This window comes from Ictidomys tridecemlineatus, chromosome 2 (assembly GCF_052094955.1).
Source record: "Ictidomys tridecemlineatus isolate mIctTri1 chromosome 2, mIctTri1.hap1, whole genome shotgun sequence".
NCBI lineage: Eukaryota > Metazoa > Chordata > Mammalia > Rodentia > Sciuridae > Ictidomys > Ictidomys tridecemlineatus.
In genome coordinates, this window is record NC_135478.1 from 161,446,081 (window position 1) to 161,467,407 (window position 21,327).

At 38.8% G+C, this 21,327-nt stretch overlaps 1 protein-coding gene across 4 annotated transcripts in view; it reads left to right on the top strand.

Annotated features, from left to right (window-relative positions):
- Positions 1–21,327, top strand: part of Dock4 (dedicator of cytokinesis 4) — a 437,803-nt gene that overhangs the window by 398,216 nt on the left and 18,260 nt on the right. For all 4 annotated transcript variants that reach the window (XM_078040061.1, XM_078040058.1, XM_078040060.1 and 1 more), the window contains 8 exons: positions 3,341–3,489; positions 5,382–5,468; positions 7,250–7,354; positions 10,890–11,031; positions 12,768–12,934; positions 15,871–15,957; positions 19,297–19,473; positions 20,182–20,265. In XM_078040061.1, coding sequence (XP_077896187.1) covers positions 3,341–3,489; positions 5,382–5,468; positions 7,250–7,354; positions 10,890–11,031; positions 12,768–12,934; positions 15,871–15,957; positions 19,297–19,473; positions 20,182–20,265 — 998 coding nt within the window. The remainder of the gene's footprint in view (positions 1–3,340; positions 3,490–5,381; positions 5,469–7,249; positions 7,355–10,889; positions 11,032–12,767; positions 12,935–15,870; positions 15,958–19,296; positions 19,474–20,181; positions 20,266–21,327) is intronic.

The window sequence follows — 21,327 nt, forward strand, 5'->3', positions numbered from 1 at the left end:
AGATAAGGGGTGAGTTCTCTGAGGACAGAGACGATGTGCTCTTCTCCTTAGTCTTCTAACTTTTTAAAATAGTAGCAATGTAAGATTTAAATAAGTGTATCACTAATGAACCATTAATTAAATTTTAACCCCTGGTAGGAAGATTGTCCTTCAGTATTGATAGGTCTTGAATCACTAAGGAAACAACATAGAAACCAATTTTATTTTCAAGTCCATAAAATAAGAAATGAGAGAGGGAACTGAGGACAAGCTATTCTAGATATGAAATGGATATATTTTGGTTCTTTGAAATAAAGTCCAAATTTATCAGATATTTCAGAATATGTCTTTTTTCCTTATTTACTGAACTTGCAGTTGTATGTTCCCCAAAGTCATAAGTAATAAGTACTTTCCCCGTTTAACATTTTGTTCTTCTTTCTTATGTGCTCGTTTTTGTGTGTCCTTGGAGAAAGTGAAATTGATGGGAAAGCTTTTCTTTCTGTTTAAGTAAATCAAAGGCATTTCTGGTTTAGCCCTTTTCAAAACTTTCACAGTGCTACCTCCTGTTCCTTATGCATCTGTACTCTTCTGTGTTGCTTATTTTTGCATATTTGTGTCCTCACTGGACACTTCTCAGAATAATGGAATAACCCACATTTAATTGTGTAGTGATAGATTTTGTTTAAAATCGTGAACACTTTTTAAAAGATCATCTGCTGGAAATTCATTCCTCTTCAACACATGTTGTCTTCTAAAGATGCAGAATAGGGCCGGGGTTGTGGCTCAGCGGTAGAGTGTTTGCCTAGCATGTGTGAGGTCCTGGGTTCAATCCTCAGCACCACCTGTAAATAAATAAAATAAAGGTATTATGTCCACCCACAACTAAATAAATAAATAAGTATGCAGAATAAACATATAACAATGCATGAAAACATTCACAGTTTATCAGCTTTTTCAAAATCATCTTCATGGTTTGATCATGTTGTTTGCACCTCAAAGTACATATGCTTCTGTTTAGTAAGAAATTTTCTACAGCTTACTCTCCCCACACCATTTCTCTTAGCTATGTATCATCATTTCCCCAAATCAGGTTCTGAAGGACTTGTCATTTGTCTTCACACCTTTCTCATGCCCCTGTTCAGTCATATGTCAGCTTCTCCTGGCAACTTGCACATGCCTCCTTGTTTTTCCAGACTTTTCCAGGGGCAACTCACCCACACCTGACACTCCAAGTATTCCTGGACCTTCCAAAGACAAGCAAGATTGGGAAAGCAATTATAGGGGCTGAAGATATTTATTGCTCTTTCTTTGTTTTTTAATTGTGGTGAAACACACACAGCATAAAATATGCCATTTTAACCATTTTTAAATGTGTGGTTCAGCAGCAATGTCATGCAAGCATCACCACCATCTCTCTCCAGAACTTTTTCATCTTCCTAAATGAAACTCTGTACCCATTAAACACTATTTCTCCACTCTTCCTGCCCTTGGCATCCAACAATCTATTTTGTCTTATGAATTCGACCTTCATGGTCCTTTAAGTCACTCTCTGTGAACAGCTGTGGGAAGGCTATTCTGAGTACTATGGTGCAGTGGGTGTCACCAAAGAAATTTGAAAGAAGCAAAAATAAGTCCTAAGGTCCAACATTAAAATAAATTAGGAGTTGTTCTGCCAGCTAAGGGGGAGAGGCTTGAAGAAACTCTGGAGCAATGATGGAGCAGAGAGATTGGCTGCAGCCAGATCTTGAGCAGTCTTCTCCCTTAAGAAGCCTAAATTTATTTATTATTTTAGCTAGTGAGAGTCATGGACTGCTTTTCATCAGGGAAGCAACATGACTATTTGCAATGAAGGAAGATCGTATTGTTAAAAGTACACAAACTGAAGGGAAAAGATAGGAGACTGCTAAAGAGTTCTAAACATTGTTGCAAATAATAATAATAATAATAATAATAATAATAATAATAAAATGAAGCCAGGAGATTGTTTGAGCTCACCTAAGGGTAATTGAAGAGGAAAAAAAAAAAAGGCCAGAGCTTGTATCTCCTGGGATTTCTGTACTGAAGAGACAAGAGTAAATGATAGGGCTGCAGGCCTTTCAAATTACACTGTTTTTTTTTTTTAACATGGAGATGGCCTCTTTAAAAATTTTTAAGGAGGACTCCAGAACTTAAAATGTTACTTCAGAACTTTATGTATAGTTGCCTTAAGACAAATAAATTAAGAAATGGTTTGTCATGTGTTGATATTGTGTTAGAAGCTAATATTAACACTTTTGAGAGACAGATGGAGTAGTGTTTAAATGGATTAGTAACATAGTGTTTGTCCATTTTATTCAATTTAAAAAATAAGTTGCCTATTATAATATTAAAGGAAAAACTATTATAATATTTCATTAATGATAGTGAATTCTGGTTCCTATTCTTGATCTTTTTGACCCTATATGTGGTTCAGGAAAAGAAGAGATCCGCAATATGGCAAGTATTCTATAAAACACATGACCTATCCATTAACCATGCTGAGACTCTGTTTATGTGTGTATAGAAAAAACACCCTTTTTGTTATTGTTGTTGTTATTGTTTTCCCTACTTGAAATTCAATCATACCAAGCATGTAATGATTTCAGTAGCCTTTTACTGAAATTTGTGGGGCCAACTATTGGGGTCTTATCACACAGACCAAGACATTATGCTTGCTCACGCACTCTCTCTTACACACACACACACACACACACACACACACACACACACACACACACACACGCCTCATTTAACTTTTCCACTTTTTCCAATTCTTCCTTCTCTGTTGTTAGGTTTGTTTTTTTGTTTTGTTTTGTTTTGTCTTTTTACTTCACTAAGCTTCTCACTGGCTTCTTTGCCCTTCTAGATTCTGGCTACATCCTGAATGTCTCCTCCCCTGAAAGCAGTTTCTGTTTTTCAACTCTTTGTTAACCAGAAAATTCCAGATGCCTTTCTTTTTGTTGGTTTTTGTTGTTTCTTAAGCACACCCTTTCAAAGGTCTCAATGATCCCCATGAACTGTCCTAGCAAACAAAAGTATGTCCCCCACCCTGCTATGTCTTGGAACCAACTATGACAAGAAATCTTTGAGCGTGTGTATTATGACCCTAGCATATGGTTGTGGGCAGGGGGACAATAAGAGAAATGGAGAACACTAGCCACTGAACAGGTCCTGATAATTCCGTTATCCAAGGGAACTCACCATTCATTAAACTGCTGTTGCATATATTCTGGACACTTTTCTACTATCTCACAAAATTTAAAGAACATTTTTTCCTGACCCCATTTGGAGGGGGATGATTTGGGGTCACAGCTAAGTTCCTGCCTCCCCACTTGACTTGCAGAGGCTGCCTACACTCTACTGTTGTATGATGAGCTGCTGGAGTGGTCAGATCGGCCCCTCAGAGAATTCCTGACCTACCCCATGCAAACAGAATGGCAGCGCAAGGAGCACCTGCACCTTACCATCATTCAGAACTTTGACAGAGGCAAAGTAAGTAGCCCTGCCTGACCCATGGTCTCGCCTGAGGTGACTATTGGCATCCCTTTTCCTTTTATTTCTAGTGTACGGATGCTTACCTCCTTGATCAGGAATCCTCACACTTTAATGTGCATTAGAACTTGTTAAAATGCAGACCCCCAGGCGCTGCCCTAGACTTTCTGATTAAGTAGCATGGGGCTGCAGAATCTGTGTTTTTTTTTAAGGAGGACTCCAGAAGTTTCCCATGTGTACAAACTTTGCATTACACTTTGATAAACTCATCTTGAGGTTTCGATACCCAGTCATAGTTCATAGACTGGATGGCTAATGAACAGAAGAAATTCAAGCCAGCTCTCTGGTGCCCCCTTTTAAGGGCACTGATGCCATTCATGAGAGTTCCACCTTGGTGACATATTCACCTCCCAAAGGACCCTCCTCCTAATATCATCACCTTGGAAGGTAAGATTTCAACATGTGAATTAGGAGGAAACACAAACATTCAGACCGTAACACTTAGCTATTTTATTTTCTGAAAAACCATTATCAACCTTCATGTGCTGTCCATATTGGCATATATTCTGCCCTATTCCACTTTTTTGTTTAAAATATAGAAAACTAGATTTGCTAAAGAAGTTTATGGCATCCCTCATATTTAGAGATGCCTGGGGCTTTGAAAACACTTACTACAATTAAGTACTTTGCCCCACATCACTTCCTCTCCTTCTTTAAGGACTCACAGTTCTCTTTTTCAAACAATTGTGAATCTGACCACCACTGTTTATTTGATCAGAACCATTGGATGTTTCAGTGGTATATCTTGGATTTAAATATCTCTTCTGAATTGCAAAAATTAAACCGAAAAAATTAAAACACAACTAGTGGCTGTCATTCTCGTACAGAACAAATTTGGGTATGCCTAAAAATGAGATGCAAGGAAATTGCTTCTTTCATATCCTCCTCTATTATTTATATGACTATGCTGTCATAGCATTATGTTAGTAGCAAAAGAAATGGCTTTGTACCCTCCTGTTATAAATTTTTTACCTATATGATAAGCTGTTATAAAATTTCTTGGCTTCCTATATTGGACCATTTCCAGGAGTTTGTGCCAGATCAGAGTTTGCAAACTGTGACCCTCAGGTCAAATGGCTTACCTCCTTTTTCTATACAGCCTACAAGTTACAAATAGCTTTCACATTTTTAAGTGCTTGAAAGAAATTGAAAGATGAATATTTCATAGCATGTGAAAAATAAGTGAAATTTACTTTTGTGTTCTAATTCTTATTAGAACACAGCCATATTCATTCATGTCTATGGAGGTTTTCATGCTATAACGGATAAATGGTTGTGGCAAAGACTATATGGTCCTCAAAGCCAAAAATATTGACTGCCTGGCTCTTTGCAGAAAGTATGTTGATGCCTATAAAACAATGACTTTTTGCATTTCTATTGAGAATACCCAGCTGGGTTGGACCCATACAATTTGCAAATGCAAGTTAGCCCAGCAAGGAATCGAGGTACCAGCCCAGATAACTGGACCTTAGGGTCTGTAATCCTTCCCTCCTCAGCACTGAGGGCCTGTGCGTATCCATCTACTTGGCCATTGTGGAACTGCAGTCATTTCAAGATGATGATTCTGAACAACACCAGAAAATATTGTTCCTGCACCATATGTTAATGACTCTAGTGGTGTGGTATCATTTCCAACTTTCTAAAGCTTTTAAGTAATCTGCATGTTAATTACATAGTGTTTTCATATTTAAAATTTCAGAGATACTATTCAAGGTGTATTATAAAGATTAAGGAGTAAGACTTCATGATATGAACACAGTCATATCCTGACCTTTGGATGCAAAGTTATATAATACGTTTGGGTTACATTTACATCATTCATTTATCCACAGTGCTGGGAGAATGGCATCATCTTGTGCCGGAAGATCGCAGAACAGTATGAGAGTTACTATGATTACAGAAATCTGAGCAAGATGAGGGTAAGCTACCTGGGTGCGTCCTAATCAAGATGCACCCTTTTTGATTAACTTTCCACTGTAGTTCTATGAAATCAGCTTTGTGATCATCTTGATATACCTTGCAGGAACCTTTTATAAGTGTTTTCTCTGAAGCGTACTCATCTGTGTAATGCAGAGAAATAGCAAATTGATCTGTGTAATGCTTTTGTTAATATACCAAAAGTGACTCCTCCATCTGTTTCTAAAATGCATCGGAAATACACAATTTAATCTAGGATTAATATTTTAAGTTTATTGTGGAAAATCTCCATACTGTTTGAAGAACTTTCCAGTTGTACACATATCTCTAACTATATACCATTCTTAGTTTCATAATCTGCAAAGCAAAATAGTAGAAATGACTAGCTAGCCCATTTTAAAATAAATTTAGGGCCACATTGTGTGTCTCCTCTCTTTAGTTTCAGAAAATACAATTTCACTGAACTTAAATCAGGTTTTAGTACCCCCAAAAGACTTTAATGTCTTTGTTCCTGAGCCAGTTGTTTTGTATCACCTTTGGTTTTAGGTTCATACAAGTACTTCTTGTCCTCCAAGTCCTTATTCTTGGGCATCATGAACATTTTGTGTCACTTTATAATATTTAATGAATGCTAAAGTTTTTTTTTAGATTTCTAAAATAGGATCATCAGCTTTTATATATTAAAAAAAAGACCATGATATCACCTTTTAATCTTAGGTAACCATTTAAGTGGTGATAACATATATCTTTAATAGCTTTCAAAATTCCTTATACCATAAGTTACTTTTTCACCTGGCAGGAACTAGATCCATACTCTTGGCATAGTATTTCATATCAGCAGTTCATTGATATTTCTCCTAGCATGAAAAAATTCTTATTTTAACATCAGTTCATCGTGCTGACTCTGGCAGGCACTGCAGTTTTATATAAAAACGTTTCTGTTCTTCTCTTGGCATCCTGTCCCTGTAACAGAAGCGAGGTTACAATGTTTACCCGTGAGAGCCCTTGGGTGCCATAGACATTAAGATTTTTATAAACCCAAAGCATTACACTTCATACCAACTGCTCTTTGGGGTGTTGTTACTGAAGGTGGGGGGAAGTCTTCAAGTGCAGTATTAGTCTTTCTCCAGAAACCCTGGAGATGATAATCATACCTTAAAAGGGAAACTATAAGCTTTATATGCTCCATAGTTTGCACATTTTCAAAGACACGTACTTAAGAGCTTTTAGTCCAGACGGCACTTTGTACTATGGGTCTCCTTTGGTTTGGTTGGTTGGTTTACCCCTGTCCCAACCTGTGCAAGTTTGCACCTTCCAAATGCATTACCAGGTACAAGATGGAGACAAATCCACAGGTGAGTATATCTGGCATGAGAATGCTCCAGAAGGGTTTTGCTTCTAATTTTTTATGTAACTTAATTTTGAAGAAAATATTCCCTCAATAGATTACATGCATAGAGATAATTTGCTCTGTTGATAACATGTAATAATATACCTGTTCCCTTTAAACAAGGGTCACCAAACTATAGCCTGTGGGCCTAGCAGGGTTGATTAGTTGTGACAGAGACTACATGGCCTGCAAAGCCTAAAATATTTGCTCTCTGGATGCTTCTAGATTGTTTGCTGATCCTTGCCTTAAAGCATAAAAAAAGGAGTCAATCTTCTTTTCTTCAACTGAATTAAAATGAAGTTTTCCTTTACACAGAAGAAATATCCTCTTCTATTAATTGGTAGGACTGAAAGATTGGTTATAATACTTATAACCTCTCTGATATCTTCCTAGATGATGGAAGCCTCTCTATATGACAAAATTATGGACCAGCAGCGTCTGGAACCAGAATTCTTCAGAGTCGGATTTTATGGGAAAAAATTTCCATTTTTCTTGAGAGTAAGTAATAAACTGTTTATATAAGTATAAACTACTCATACAAATAACTTCAATCAGGAAAACTAAAATATTAATGACTTTTTATGACTGATAATGACATCATGAGGTTTTTTTTTATTTTTTAGTTTGCAGACACCATATTTAAGCTAGAATGCCTTGTTTTGAATAATTTCCCAAGAATCAACAATCTATCTCTAAGTTTATCTTACAAGGAGTCTTTGGTAATTTAGTTTCCCTCCTGTGATATTCACAGGTTGATTTTCACAGACTCCCAGTTTGTAATTTTCTTACAGTTGGCATTAGAGAAAAACAGGTGGAGGTGGGGAAATGGAATACCACACGGGGTTGGGTGCTACAGGCTGTGTACATCAGTTTTACATCAACTGTTAAAGGTAGATTCTGGAAACATACTCTCCACAAGGTTCTGGAGGTGTGTGTGTGTGCTACTGGGGGTTGAACCCAGAGTCACTTTGACACTGAAATATATCTCCAGCCCTTGATTTTGAGACAAGGTGTCACTAAATTGCCTATGCTAGCCTTGAATTTGTGGTCCTTCTGTCTTAGCCTGAGTAGCTCAGAGTAGAGGCATGTGCCACTACACCCTGCTATCCATACAACTTTTAATATCTTTTAAATATCAGAAGGGGGAAAATGGACATTTAAGTTGAAGAAAATGTTGTAATATACTATGTATTATATATTATGCATTAGATAATGTTAGTGTCTCTTTACTAAACCAGTCATAATATAATTTTGAATATTTTTTATGAAGCAAGAAGCCTGTGAAGGCAAAGTACCTAAGGCCCCCTAAAGTCATAATGAAGCCCTGATCAAACTCTGAGTTTTGCTAGCAAGTGCACAGTGAGGTACCCATACATCTATATATTTTGTGCAATTATCGTAAAAGTGTAGACCTTTTAAAAGTAGTTGAGAAGCCATAATTATAAAAAGAGTTTAGGAAATTGGAAAACTTCACTGGCTGATGCAGTAAATCTTGCGTAAAAGTCAGTTACAATAAATCAATCTCTATATCATCAGTCTTCTGAAAACAGCTTTTCTGGACATAATTGGGATTTCCTTCAAAATGAAAGAGAAGGGTTACCCTCTATTGGTTTCTAAAGGGCACTGCAGGGCCTCACTGTGTGTGTGTGTGTGTGTGTGTGTGTGTGTGTGTGTGTGTGTGTGTGTGTGTATGAGAGAGAGAGAGAGAGAGTTCAGATTCTAATCTTTTTTTTCTATTTAAAAATAAACATCAGCTTTAATTTTTTTATTATTTAATCAATTTCAAGATAATTTTTTAAAATTCAATAAATACCTTTATACAATTTTATGATCTAAGTAGGTTTTCTTCTCATGCAAAGTTAGTTCTTGACCAACATGAACCAGCAGATCTGCTTGTAGGTATTTACTAAGGAAAACTGAAAACATGCTTTCACACAAAGATCTGTACCTGGGTGTTTATGGCAGTATTATTCATAATAGCAAAAAAGTAGAACCAGCTCAAATTTCTCTTAGTTAATAAATGGTAAAGTAAACCAGCAACAAAGAGCAATGAATTGTGGGGGCTGGGGACATAGCTCAGTTGGTAGTACCTCGCATGCACAGAGCCCTGGGTTCAATCCCCAGCACCACCACCAAAAAAAAAAAAAAAAAGGAATGAAGTACAATTCCATGCCATGATGAGGGAGAAGTTTGAAAATAGTCTGTGAAATGAAAGAAGCCAGTCACAAAAGGCCACATTGTGTAATTCCATAATAGATAAATCCCTAAAAACAGAAAGTAGTTTGGGGTTTCCAGGGCTGGAGGAAAGTAAGTAACTAAAAGGACATGTGTGAGATTGGGCATGGGGTTTCTTTTGGGGATGATGGAAAATATTCTGATATAGTAGTATGTGAATTTTATCTTAATAAAGCTATGACTTTTAAAAACAGAATATTGTTGAAGGAAAATGCTTAATTTCTTTTTATTTCATTTCAAATATCAGAGCCAAAGTTTTTCTTTCAAAATAGCTTCCTAGCACTACTGAAAGCTTATTCACTTAGAGTAACTTCTCTGATTTTATAAAGTATTATTATATATAAGCATTGTTTTAAACTATTTAAGTTTGGAAGTATTCAGATGTTATTTTGGCAATCCTTTAGGAAGGGGTTGTGTTATCTCCTACTTTATCAAGAAAATGTATTATCTTTTAGTAAAATTATTAAAATACAGCATTAGAAGGTACAACTTTCATTTGCATCAAAAGGTATAATTTGTATCTAGAAATTTAGGATCATTTAGGGTCCTAATTTCTAGATAGTTTGCCTTGTGTTTTTTCAAAGGATCACCATTAATTTAGAGATTTGTAGGAAACTGAGGTAGGTTCTCAGAACCTGTGCCACAGCTCTCTACAGCAAGTTTCTGACTCTCTCACTGTGACCTAGAAGTCTTCTTTGGACATTTTATATAATAATAGGAACTTCAGGGAGCTGAAAAGCACTAAAAACCTGGGACCTTAGCTCCCAGGCTCAAACTGCTCTCTTCTTCTTTAGGATCTGGGCTCTCACTGGTAGCTCCTGGGAGGTTTTCCTGAGCATATCAGACCATGTTTGGAGTTTGCAGAGCTCAGCCCTCGGACTCAGACCTGAGTCTAAGTACTATGCACATGGACAAAGTGCTTAAAGCCTATGAGTTTGTTCCCAGATTATAGAATGGAGTAGGGGTGGGTGACTATCTCTCAAGCTTGTACAGAGTAAATAAGTGTGGTGTGCCTGGTCAATAACTATACTCAACATTTTAGTTTCATGATCATGAAACTGTCAGAAAGGGTTCCCTCGTATCTAACCAGCCCATTAAGATACCTTTCAAAAACTTGCCTATCTTTCTACCTCTCTGGCTGACCTCAAGAATAACCTTCAATATTCCCACCCAAATGAGACAGAGTTCTGACCCACAAAAGACATATTATATATTTTTTAAAAATCTGTCAAAAATATGTTTAATATTTAGCAGGATCCTGAAACTCCAAAATCCTAGTTTCAGGCAGTTAAGACGATTCCTGGCTACAGGCATCTGAGCTGAGCTGGTTATGACAGGGAAGTTTCTTTGCCAGCCCTTTTGAAAGCTGGAATACAGATGGGCTCAATCTTCCTTCCTCCGGAAGGCTGTGTTCAGTGGAAGTGTTAAGGCTGACCTCAGAAGCCTTTTAAAAAGAATGCATTTTTAGTTGTTGTATTTGCTTTTTTTTTTCCTCCAAATTGTGAATTTATGTGCATAAGTTTGACATCCGGTTTATAAGAATCATCTTTAACACATGTGTACATTAGCCTTTAGATGGAACACCATTGCTTCATTTTGTTGTTTGGTACTCTGAGAATCAGACACATCGTTGCACTTCCTACAAGTGAACTGGGAAGAGTGAGGTATTCTATTGGGTCCCCATAAGAGCAATAGAGAGTGAAATGCATGATCTTTGCCCTGCATTTTTAATATTATCTCTGTAATAAATGCCATCACCTATATAGTCCTAATTTTGTTTTTGGTTTATTCCCCCTAGAATAAGGAGTTTGTATGTCGAGGGCATGACTACGAGAGGCTGGAAGCTTTCCAACAGAGAATGCTGAACGAGTTCCCCCATGCCATCGCCATGCAGCACGCCAACCAGCCTGATGAGACCATCTTCCAGGCAGAAGCTCAGTGTATCCACACCTGGAAGGCTCACTCCAGTCAGGTCACACTGACTGCTAGCAGCACAGCATTTGCACACTGGGCGTTTAGCCCCTGGGCCCTTCTCAATAGCCATGTTCTTACTCTTCCTCATCTTCTTAATTTTAGCCCAGATCCTTCTGAACAGGAATTGTTCTATTTATTATCATAGTGTCAGATGAAAAGAAATCCCTTACAGATTCTATTGAAGAACTTTTTCCCTTTTAATTAAAACTCCTCTGTATCTCAACTTTGCTTTTAAAGCTCTTTTTAGTGATTGCCCTTAGAATAATTTTCCTCTGACTTATCTTGTAGAAGCTACTTCAGCTCAGGATGATAGCAGTATGTTCAGGGGTGCAGATGCAAATCATTCACTCCTTATTCTGGAATGAAGGAGGGGAGAAAAAGAGATCTCTTCAGCATCTTCAGGAGACTTAGCTATGACATCTGGGACACCTTTAGTAGTTACCATGAAATTCACACATCCATCATCTAAACACAAGCAAGTCAGCTTAAATCACACAGATGTCATAGGCAAAGGCAGTTCATCACCATACTTCTTCCTGAATTCCTCTGCCTTTGCCTGAAACTGATGGTCTTAAAGAACATATAAAACTCCAAGTGACAATTATGGATACCATCTCAAAGCAGAAGCCAAAATGCAAGAGAAGGAAGAAAGTACATGAAAAAAAATTTGCTTTATTAGAATTAGAAGAGTTAGTAAACATACAAGTAAATATGGGAACCCTTTAATGGAGTTTTTTAAAATGTCAGTTATACCTAAACATCTAAATACCTGGTTTAGGAGAATAGAAAAATATAATTATGGTCACAGCATCACACATGTAAATGTAAGTCATTGTCAGTGTTCTGGTTTCTGTATTTGGTCATGGCAACATAAGGGTTTACTTAATACTATAAACAAACAATAAGTTCTAAAGGGCCATGTACAAACTAAGATAAAAGTGCTTCACCAGGCCTGGTGGCATACACCTATAATCCCATCTACTTGGGAGGCTGAAGCAGGAGGCTCTCAAGTGAGCCAGCCTGGGAAGCTTGGTAAGACCCTGACTCAAAATTCAATTTTCTTTTTAAGGTTTACAGTTCTTTTTTAATATAATTATTTCATTTGTCTATCTATTTATTTATTTATTTTTATGTGGTGCTAAGGATTGAACTCAATGCCTCACACATGTTAGGCAAGCACTCTGCCACTGAGCTGTAGCCCCAGGCGTGAAAATGTAATTTTTTAAAAACGAAAGCTGAGGCTATAGCTCAGTTTTAGAGCATTTGCCTATTATGTACAAGTAGATTTGATCTCCACACATATTCACACACACAAAATAGTGTCTCACATACAAGGATTAGGAGTGATCTGAGTAACTAATATCCAAACTATCCCCCCTACACACACACACACACACACACACACACACACACACATACAAATCAGTAATAAGCTTGGTAAGACCAACCAATTCATAGGCCACGGGAATTTAAACCTGACCCTTTGTCAGAGTCACCTACCTAGAACTAGTTCAAGGCCTATAGTTTGAGATATGACTTCAAGTGTGTTTCTAACATCTTTTTGGCAATTTTATAAATAAATTCAACCTAAATGGAAACACCAGATTGTTAACAATCCTCTTCTCTCCACACAGCTCAGCTCGAGCCAGACTTCTTTTAAGTTTGCCAAGTTCAGGTTCTCTCCTTGACTCTTTAATCCTAGATTTGCAGATATACGCTGTAACCCCTATTCCAGAGAGCCAGGAGGTCCTGCAGAGAGAGGGTGTTCCGGACAACATCAAAAGTTTCTATAAAGTGAATCATATCTGGAAATTCCGCTATGATAGACCATTTCACAAAGGCACGAAAGATAAGGAGAATGAATTCAAGGTACCATGCTGTTCTTATTACATTTTTCTCCTCATACTCTATTCCAGACTATGAGTTCCTTGGGGCAAGATTCTTCTGGTAAATGCTCAGAATAGTGACAGAGCCAAAAGGGGCTCTAGAAATCCCTTAGTAGAGTGGTTCTTCAACCCTTCCACGTATCAGATTAATGGGGATTGTTTCCTACAAGAAGAATTTTGACCCCCAAGCCCAGGAATTCTGTCTTGGCTGTGGGAAGAGGTTCTGAAATCAACTTTCTTCTTACAGTTCTAATGCCAGTGGTCCTTAGACCTGTCTTTGAGAACTCATGGTTGAACTCAGTCCTCTTGCCTATTCACATTGAACCCATTGAGGGAACCTCAGGATATCCTCAGATACAAGAATGAAATTAGTAAAGAATATTTCAGGAAAGGGGGATGTTGAGACAGAAAACAGGCGATCCTGAGACAGAGAACAGGCGGATAAACTGCTAGTACAGTGGGTGAATTCTGTGCCATCTTTGTTGTTTTTCCTCATTAGAACGGTGTGTAATTAGGATTTCTGAGAGAACCCAAAGTAAAGGCATGTGTTGTGTTGTCTGCTCAGTAGCTCCAATATGCCTTCCTAGTTCAGCTTGCTCCCAGCCAAAAAGGGTAAGAGTTCTGCAACCCCATGGGGAGAAGGGTCCAGATTGTTTGGCACATAAATTAAAATCTTCCCTTTCTTTGAAAACAGAGACACAGTGAGACCAGATAAATCCCCAGTTAGTCAGTTTTTGCACTAAAATTTCAAGGTGAATTTATTATTGGAGTTCATTGGCTTAGCATCTTTCATTACAGATATTCTCTGTTTGAGCTAGGAAGCATTCTCCTAATACTTTTCAGTCAGAATTACCTAATGTTAGCCAGACACAGAGGTGTATACTTGTAATCCCAGCAACTTAAGAGGCTAAGGCAGGAGAATCACAAGTTCAAGGACAGCCTGATAGCAAGACCTTGTCTCAAAGTAAAATAAAAATGGCTGGAGATGTAACTTAGAGCACTTGCCCTAGTGTATGCAAGGCAGTGGGATCAATCCCCAGTACCACTAAGTACATATATACATACGTACATACAAACCTACTTACCTGTCTACCTAATGTTGTCTCACCAGTCAGCCCTACCTAAATGTTGTCTCACCAGTCAGCCCTACCTAAATGTTGGTTCCCAGTCCTCCCAACAGTCACTCCAGGGATTATTCACCTTTAAGAAATCAGAAAAGAAAACTGTGATTATTTTGCAGAGTTCCATTAGAGCTGAATAAAGGACAGTTCTTTGTGCAGGAAGGTTTGGTGGGTTATGTAGCAAGCAGGGAGACCACTGGAAAACATCACTGTGATATTACTGAGAAGATCCATGATCATTTTCTAGTCCTTTCTAGATACTTCTGTTTCTCTTTTTGCCTCTAAAATCCACTGAAGATCTAATTAGTTTATGATGTAGTTCTCTTTGCAGTTGCTTCCAGTGATAACAAGTCAGAGATGCACTGGAGCCAAACAGCTGACTTGCTCCTAGTCCCATGCTAATTACCTTTGGGCACAGCACTAGAACCCACATCTTCTAACACCCTCTCCATCACTATCTCCACTGCACCACGTTTCCTCATGGCCTTCCCTTTATATATTTATCATCGATACAGCAACACCTCTGGGGCGGGGGACAGTAAATCTGGCTCCTCATTTTTGTGCTTTCAGCCCTCAGAATTGGCTCCAAACGGCACCCCCAAGCCTGTATCTACCACAACCCACTCACCCACCCTCTCCCTCAGTTCCAGCAACACCCAGCTTCTCTCCTTCTCTGTCACGGTGCCCTTTCACAAGCCACTCGGCGTCTGTGCGGGCTGCTTCCTCCTGCCTGTGCAGCTACCCCCACTCTCCTCCTGGCAAACTCCTACTCACTCTTCAAAATTCAGCTCACGCGTCACCTCCTCTGAGGGCTGCCATCCCCCTCCTCAGCATGGCACGAACACCTGCATCCCTCACTGTAACTTGCATGTTTCTTCTCTTCCCTCCAAGATCTTATTTATCTGCTCACCTCCCTGTCACCACCCAAATGCTATGAAATCTTGTCACAGTGACGCTGCCGTGTTCCTTTCGATAATTCGCAACGGGCATAAACAAATCCTTCCTTTTTGTTGTTGTTGTTGTTGAATAAATGGCACAATTTCAGGCATTTCATATCCTCTTGGTTTAAATAAGAAAATTGAGGCATAGGTAGAAAATGGGTTGATGAAAGAGAAAATCGTCACAACAGCAGCTTGTGCCAAAGGCAGCTGTGTCCTGAGGGTGCTAGTCCTGGTCAGAGGGAGCGCTGGGCCAACTCAAAGGTCAGTCTAAATTACAATGTTTTGGGTGGACCCAGCGGAGGAGGAGGAGGCAGAGGTGGCGACAGGTTCTAGGGGTGGGGTCAGTGCGGCTCTACAGGTGAATAGTGTGCTGCTTTTCAGTAGGTCCATTGTCTCTTAAGGTTTAAAGTGTCTTCACTTTTAAAATGGAAAGATCAAGCTGTGTGATCCCTAAAGCTCTTTTTTTTCTTTAGGATACCAGTTATTGTAGTCTTGCGTTGACTAGCTCCTTCAGTTCCTTCTTTCGGGTGAAAACGACTAAACCTTGAGGGACAAAGAGTTTGAATTCACACGTTAGAGAAATAGCAAAGAATATAACATGATGGCCTATTTTTATATTTTAAAGCTTGCTTTCTGAAGAACGAGCTCATTTATTCTACATAGAAAAAAGTTTCAGGCACCATACAATGGATTTATTAGCATAAGCTTCAGCAGCATCTTACTGTGATAAGTTTCTTGAGTGCTCAAGCGAAGACTAAAGAAAAGGTGACAAATAAGCAAAACCTGATCACGTTAGTCATAGCTCAGTGCCTAGAAAGAAGGGCAACGGGGGACTTCATTTGTTTTCTGTTTTGTAGAGCCTCTGGGTGGAGAGAACATCATTATACTTGGTGCAGAGTTTACCTGGCATCTCCCGCTGGTTTGAAGTGGAGAAGCGTGAAGTGGTAAGCACCCGAGCTTATTCTCAAGTACTTTCTCATCACAGTAGCTCACCTGGAATCATGCTGGATATTAATTGCTTCTGTTTTTGACTCCAAGTCCCTGGATTCACTGATAGTAAGTTAGTGAATATTTATGATCCTGACTGCTGTTACTAAGGCTGTGATGGTGAACATTAACTTTGTCCTAGTCCATCCAGCCAGACAAATTCCTTGAAAACAGCTGTGACTGCAGCCTATAAAAAACTACTTGGGCCCTTGAGTGAGAAGAAGTGAAATTCAGCCCTCCTAATTGCTCTAGATAGCTAAGTAACCTTCAGTGTGTAGTGTGTGGCAGACCAGTGTCAAGAAGGCTTCCTACCATGTCTTACTGGATCATCATATTCAAGCTGTGCATTCTTATATCAGAGTAATGTATTCTTTTCCCAGGTTTCACAATTTTTAACAAGAGACTAAAAGCTTTTCCCAGAAGTTACATAACAAAATGTTGAAAACAGGACAGTCTCAAACTCAGATTTTTCTGATTCCAAAGCCAGTGGTGTTCATCTCTCCTAGCCTTGGTTTCCTTATAGGCAAAATGAAGCTAATATAAAGTCCCAGCACCATGTATGACACACATAAGTCTATACTATGGCAGTCTCCAGTAGAGGGGATGGTGTGATATTAGTAACTCAGCTGTCCTGCATGGAGTACCAGATAGAGATCAGTAGATGCCATTATAGAACCTGGTAGACACAGCACTAAGCTGATTGTCAAACACACCTTTGGTTCCACTCCCCAGAAGTTAATAACAAGGAGATAGTAGCTGGAGGCAGCCACAGTGAGGATGAGACCCAGCATACTGCCATCTCACTGCTCTTCAGGCTAACAGCATCTGAAGTCAGCCACAGCCCTGACTCTCCCAGCATCCCTCCTGCTCTTAGCGTATCCGTTACGGCTGGATCTGGTCCTCTATCTGAAAGAAAGTGTGCCAACTGTGAAAGTATAATTTAACCCATACTTTATTTAGATAACAGGGCCACTGTCAATGAATAACAGCAGCCCCTGCCCAAATTGTCTTTCCAGAATGGCTAGTCCTACCCCAAATTGCTCAGCATTAAAACTCAGCTTATTATGTTCAATTAAGCTAAGAATTTAATGGGAGTTTCATTTTGCAGTGACAAAAAAATTAATACAGCTCCCTAAACTAATTGGACTCAATTTAGCAGATTGCATCATTGCAGTTGTATTCTTGTTTGGTGTGAATCAAGGATCCCCCAAAGCTGGTACGGCCCGGTGCCCTCCATGGAAAAGAGGAGCCAAACCCAGTGGTCAGAAAGTCTTATTATTATGTTTCCTACTGAATGGCATGGACCAACCCACAGAAGGGCTCTTGGTCATCCATGCTGCGATAATGATTCAGAAAGCCCTGTTAGATCCATCAAACCCAGAGCATTAAATCCAGTGAGGTCTTACCTGTGGTCCTAGCTCTTGAAACACACACATACACAAACACACAGCATGCTGGTAATGATAAAAAGAGCTTACTAAACACAGCCTTTCAAACATCAGCTGCCTACTTTATTAGAATATGTAATCTTATGTTCTGTCAGAACAAATCAAACTCGGCTACTTGTTCCCTGATCACAGCCCACTCTTAAGAGCCTTTGTGTTGTTCTCTTGTTCCTGCTGCCTGGAATGTTCCACCATCTATTAAAGTTACTGACTTGCTGGTTTAATTCCTATTATATAAGGCCATCAGGAACACAGATATGTTGAAGTAGGTCTGCAGTAAATATATGCCAAAATGAATTGAGATTCCTTGTCTGCAATGCCCAAATCTGAGAACCAAAGATGTTTACATCGGTTTGACTTAAAAGTCATTTGCTTATGTATCTAAGCTCTTCAATGTAAGGCCATTTATTAACTTACTATCATTTTGTGTGAATGCTTATAAGCTTCACTGCAGAAATATTTATTCAGTTGATTAAAGGAAACTGCCCAGAACCTGATGGGGATTATTGAATTATATGCCCTATATTACCTTTCTAAAATCTGAAAGTTCAAGGAGCTGGGGCTATAACTTAATGGTAGAGCACTTGCCTAATGTGCAAGACCCTGAGTTTGATCTCTTGCACTGCTGAAAAGAAAAGAGAAAATCTGAAAAACTATAAATTCAGAAATGTGGCATTAAAGGTTTCATATGAAGTTATAGATCTTTATTTTTTAAATCATACATCCCGATAGCTTATAAGATTTTGTGAAAACACTAATGCCTTTAAATCTATAGTTCATTTGAAGAGCACTTTGTCATTTGATTCGACTTGGCTCTCTCAACAAATGAATGCTGAGTGTAGATGATCATCTCATTTTCTTAACTCCCAACTGTATGCCGTCTTGTGCTGTGCATACGAAGTCCAGTCTGTCTGGGCTTGTGTCCCCTCTTCTCAGCTATTGTGATTTAGATATGAGGTATCCCCCGAAAGCTGTGTGAGGGAATGCAAGAATGCTCAGAGGTGAAATGATTAGGTTATGACAGCCTCAACCTAATCTGTGCATCAGTCCACTGCTAGGGATTAACTGGGCAGCAACTATAGGCAGGCAGGGTGTGGCTGGAAGAAGCAGGTCATTCGGGGTATGCATTTGGGTGTATATTTTGTCCCTCTTGAGAAGAGCTCACTCTTCTCCTGGCTCTCATGTCCTGAGCTGCTTTCCTCTGCCACACCCTTCTACCCTGATGTTCTGCCTCACCTTGGGCCCAGAGCTATGGAGTCTGCTGATCATGGACTGAACCTTTGAAACCGTGAGCTAAAACAAACTTGCTCCTCTGAGTTGTTCTTGTTGGGTCTTTTGGTCACAGCAATGTTTCAGCTGACTAAAACACCAGCTGAGCTGAAAGCTCCTTTGACACCAGAGGATCTACAAATGATCTTTATTGTCTCCCATGGGGCTTTGTATCAAATAAGCATCTAGAAAGGTAATAGTAATATTTGGGGTCTCTCAATATTTAGTCCTTCAGAAGAAAAGAGAACCATGGGATGCTTGGATTTTAAGGAGTGAATTCATTGTTACAGTACTAATTAGAATGAATGAATGATGATTATCCAAACCACATTCTAATCGATGAATATAATTACCTGCCCTTTTCAGACCTTACTGATGAACAGTTAACTTGACTTTCACGTCCTTTTCTATTTTACTGCATGGCTCCTGGTAGAAGTATTGGTAATTCAGAACATAGATAATCTACTTTTTTCTTCCTCCTTCTTCTTTCTCTTCTTTTTCTTTCCTTTTTCTTTCTCCTCCTTACTTCTTGAGTGTTTCAAAAGTCAATATTATATATATTTATGCTCATTTGCTTATCAGGTTGAAATGAGTCCTCTGGAAAATGCAATTGAAGTTTTGGAAAATAAGAACCAGCAGCTGAAGACACTGATTAGTCAATGTCAAACAAGACAGATGCAAAATATTAACCCCCTGACCATGTGCCTGAATGGAGTCATAGATGCTGCAGTTAACGGTGGGGTTTCAAGGTACCAAGAGGTGAGAATTAGGGATTGTTGTTTGAGAGAAAGTTTTCAGTTTTGATTTCTTAGGGTGTCATGAATCTTTTCAAAATATGTATTCATATCACCATACAGACAAATGGCTACAATTGACACATATATAGTCCTTTGTGAAATAGCATAAATGTATAGCCATTTGTGATGTCCACTTACTCCATTTCCCCAACATGTAATGTTTTGAGGATGTGTTTATATGAATAAAAATAGTAAAGATTTTAGGATTGCTTAATGAATGTTTGTCTAAAATAATTTGTATGAGCAAAGAGGTTCCTGGGTGTAGAAAAGTCTGATCTTGTTTAGACAATCCTTTAAATGGACTTTTCCTCTGCCCTTTTAGTTTTAAACAGAAATACGTAGTCACCTGAAGGATGAGGCCACCATCTTGGTCATGCTGAATCATGCAACAATTTATTTTAGGCTAGAATGCCCTATATCTTATTGACATGGGTTTGCTTTTTGTTTATTTTACCAAAGGTACTTACTGTACAATCTCTGATCTTCCTTTAACAATCTTTTCCTTATGTTCCCTTCTGACCAGCCACCCACACTAGGAATCATTCCATCTGTCCCCAAGTGGTTTATAATCATGTCATTTCTCTTAAGATGCCAGGTCTTTAAAAACAACAACTGTGTCTTTTACTTCCTTGGTAACTGTCCTGAAGTAGACTGTCCCTTCTCCTCCTAGGCATTCTTTGTCAAAGAATATATTTTAAGTCATCCTGAAGATGGGGAGAAAATTGCACGATTAAGAGAGCTGATGCTTGAGCAGGTAAGTGAGGCAGAAGCCAATCACCTTCTCTCCATCTTGCCTGGTACGTGCTTACTTACCAGAGGCCCGCCTACACTGTTCTCTGAATCAGTGGTCTACTAAAGTGGTGATCAGGAGTTAACAGGCACACCTGTACTGCATCCCAACTAACTAATTCCTACTCTTTCTTCCCACTTGAATACACAAACAAATTTAACAATGAATGAACTATGGCACCCCATAATAGCAAGCACTTCATGTAGTCTCAGTCTCTTTGAATGTTCTTTCCCCAAAAGACTTTCTGTAGGCTTATTGGCTGACTTCTCACTCAAAAATTTGTGCATAAATAAGTTCAGGCTACCTGAAAGTAAATGAATGAGTGCATGAATGAATGAGATTATTATGCAAATGTTATAATTAGGAAGTGGACAATCAATAGAAATTGCTTTATAACAAATATTGTGCTTTACAGACTATGCCTATAGATGATATAGAATGTTCAAAATTAAATAGAACTCTCCCCGCCCCCCCCCCTTTTTTTTTGGTACCAGGGATTGAACTCAGGGGCACTCAACCACTGAATACTAAAACAAATTTAACAATGAATGAACTGTGACAGCCACATCCTCAACCCTATTTTTGTATTTTATTTAGAGACAGGGTCTCTCTGAGTTGCTTAACACCTTACAGTTACTGTGGCTGGCTTTGAACCCCAGATTCTCCCAAGCATCTGGGATTATAGGCATACACCACCACGCCCGGCTAGAACTCATCATTTTCTACTCCAAAAAAACATTGTTCACATTTACTTATTTGGTACCATCAATTAAAAGAACTGGAGTGACTAATCTGTTGCCTGCTGTGTACTTCCAAGATTAAGCTCTTCCAGGATTATAGCTTTTGGCCTAAAAATGGTTTGAATACCTCAGAGGTAGGAGAGACATGATTAGAAATCTAAGTGAAATGGGAAATAAAGGCATTTTATCCCCAGGAAAAGTGGAGCATGTATGATAAAATGGGGAAAAGCATCTCTCCCCACTTGATAACACCAAAGTGATAAATAAAGCGTGTTCTTTTAGATTA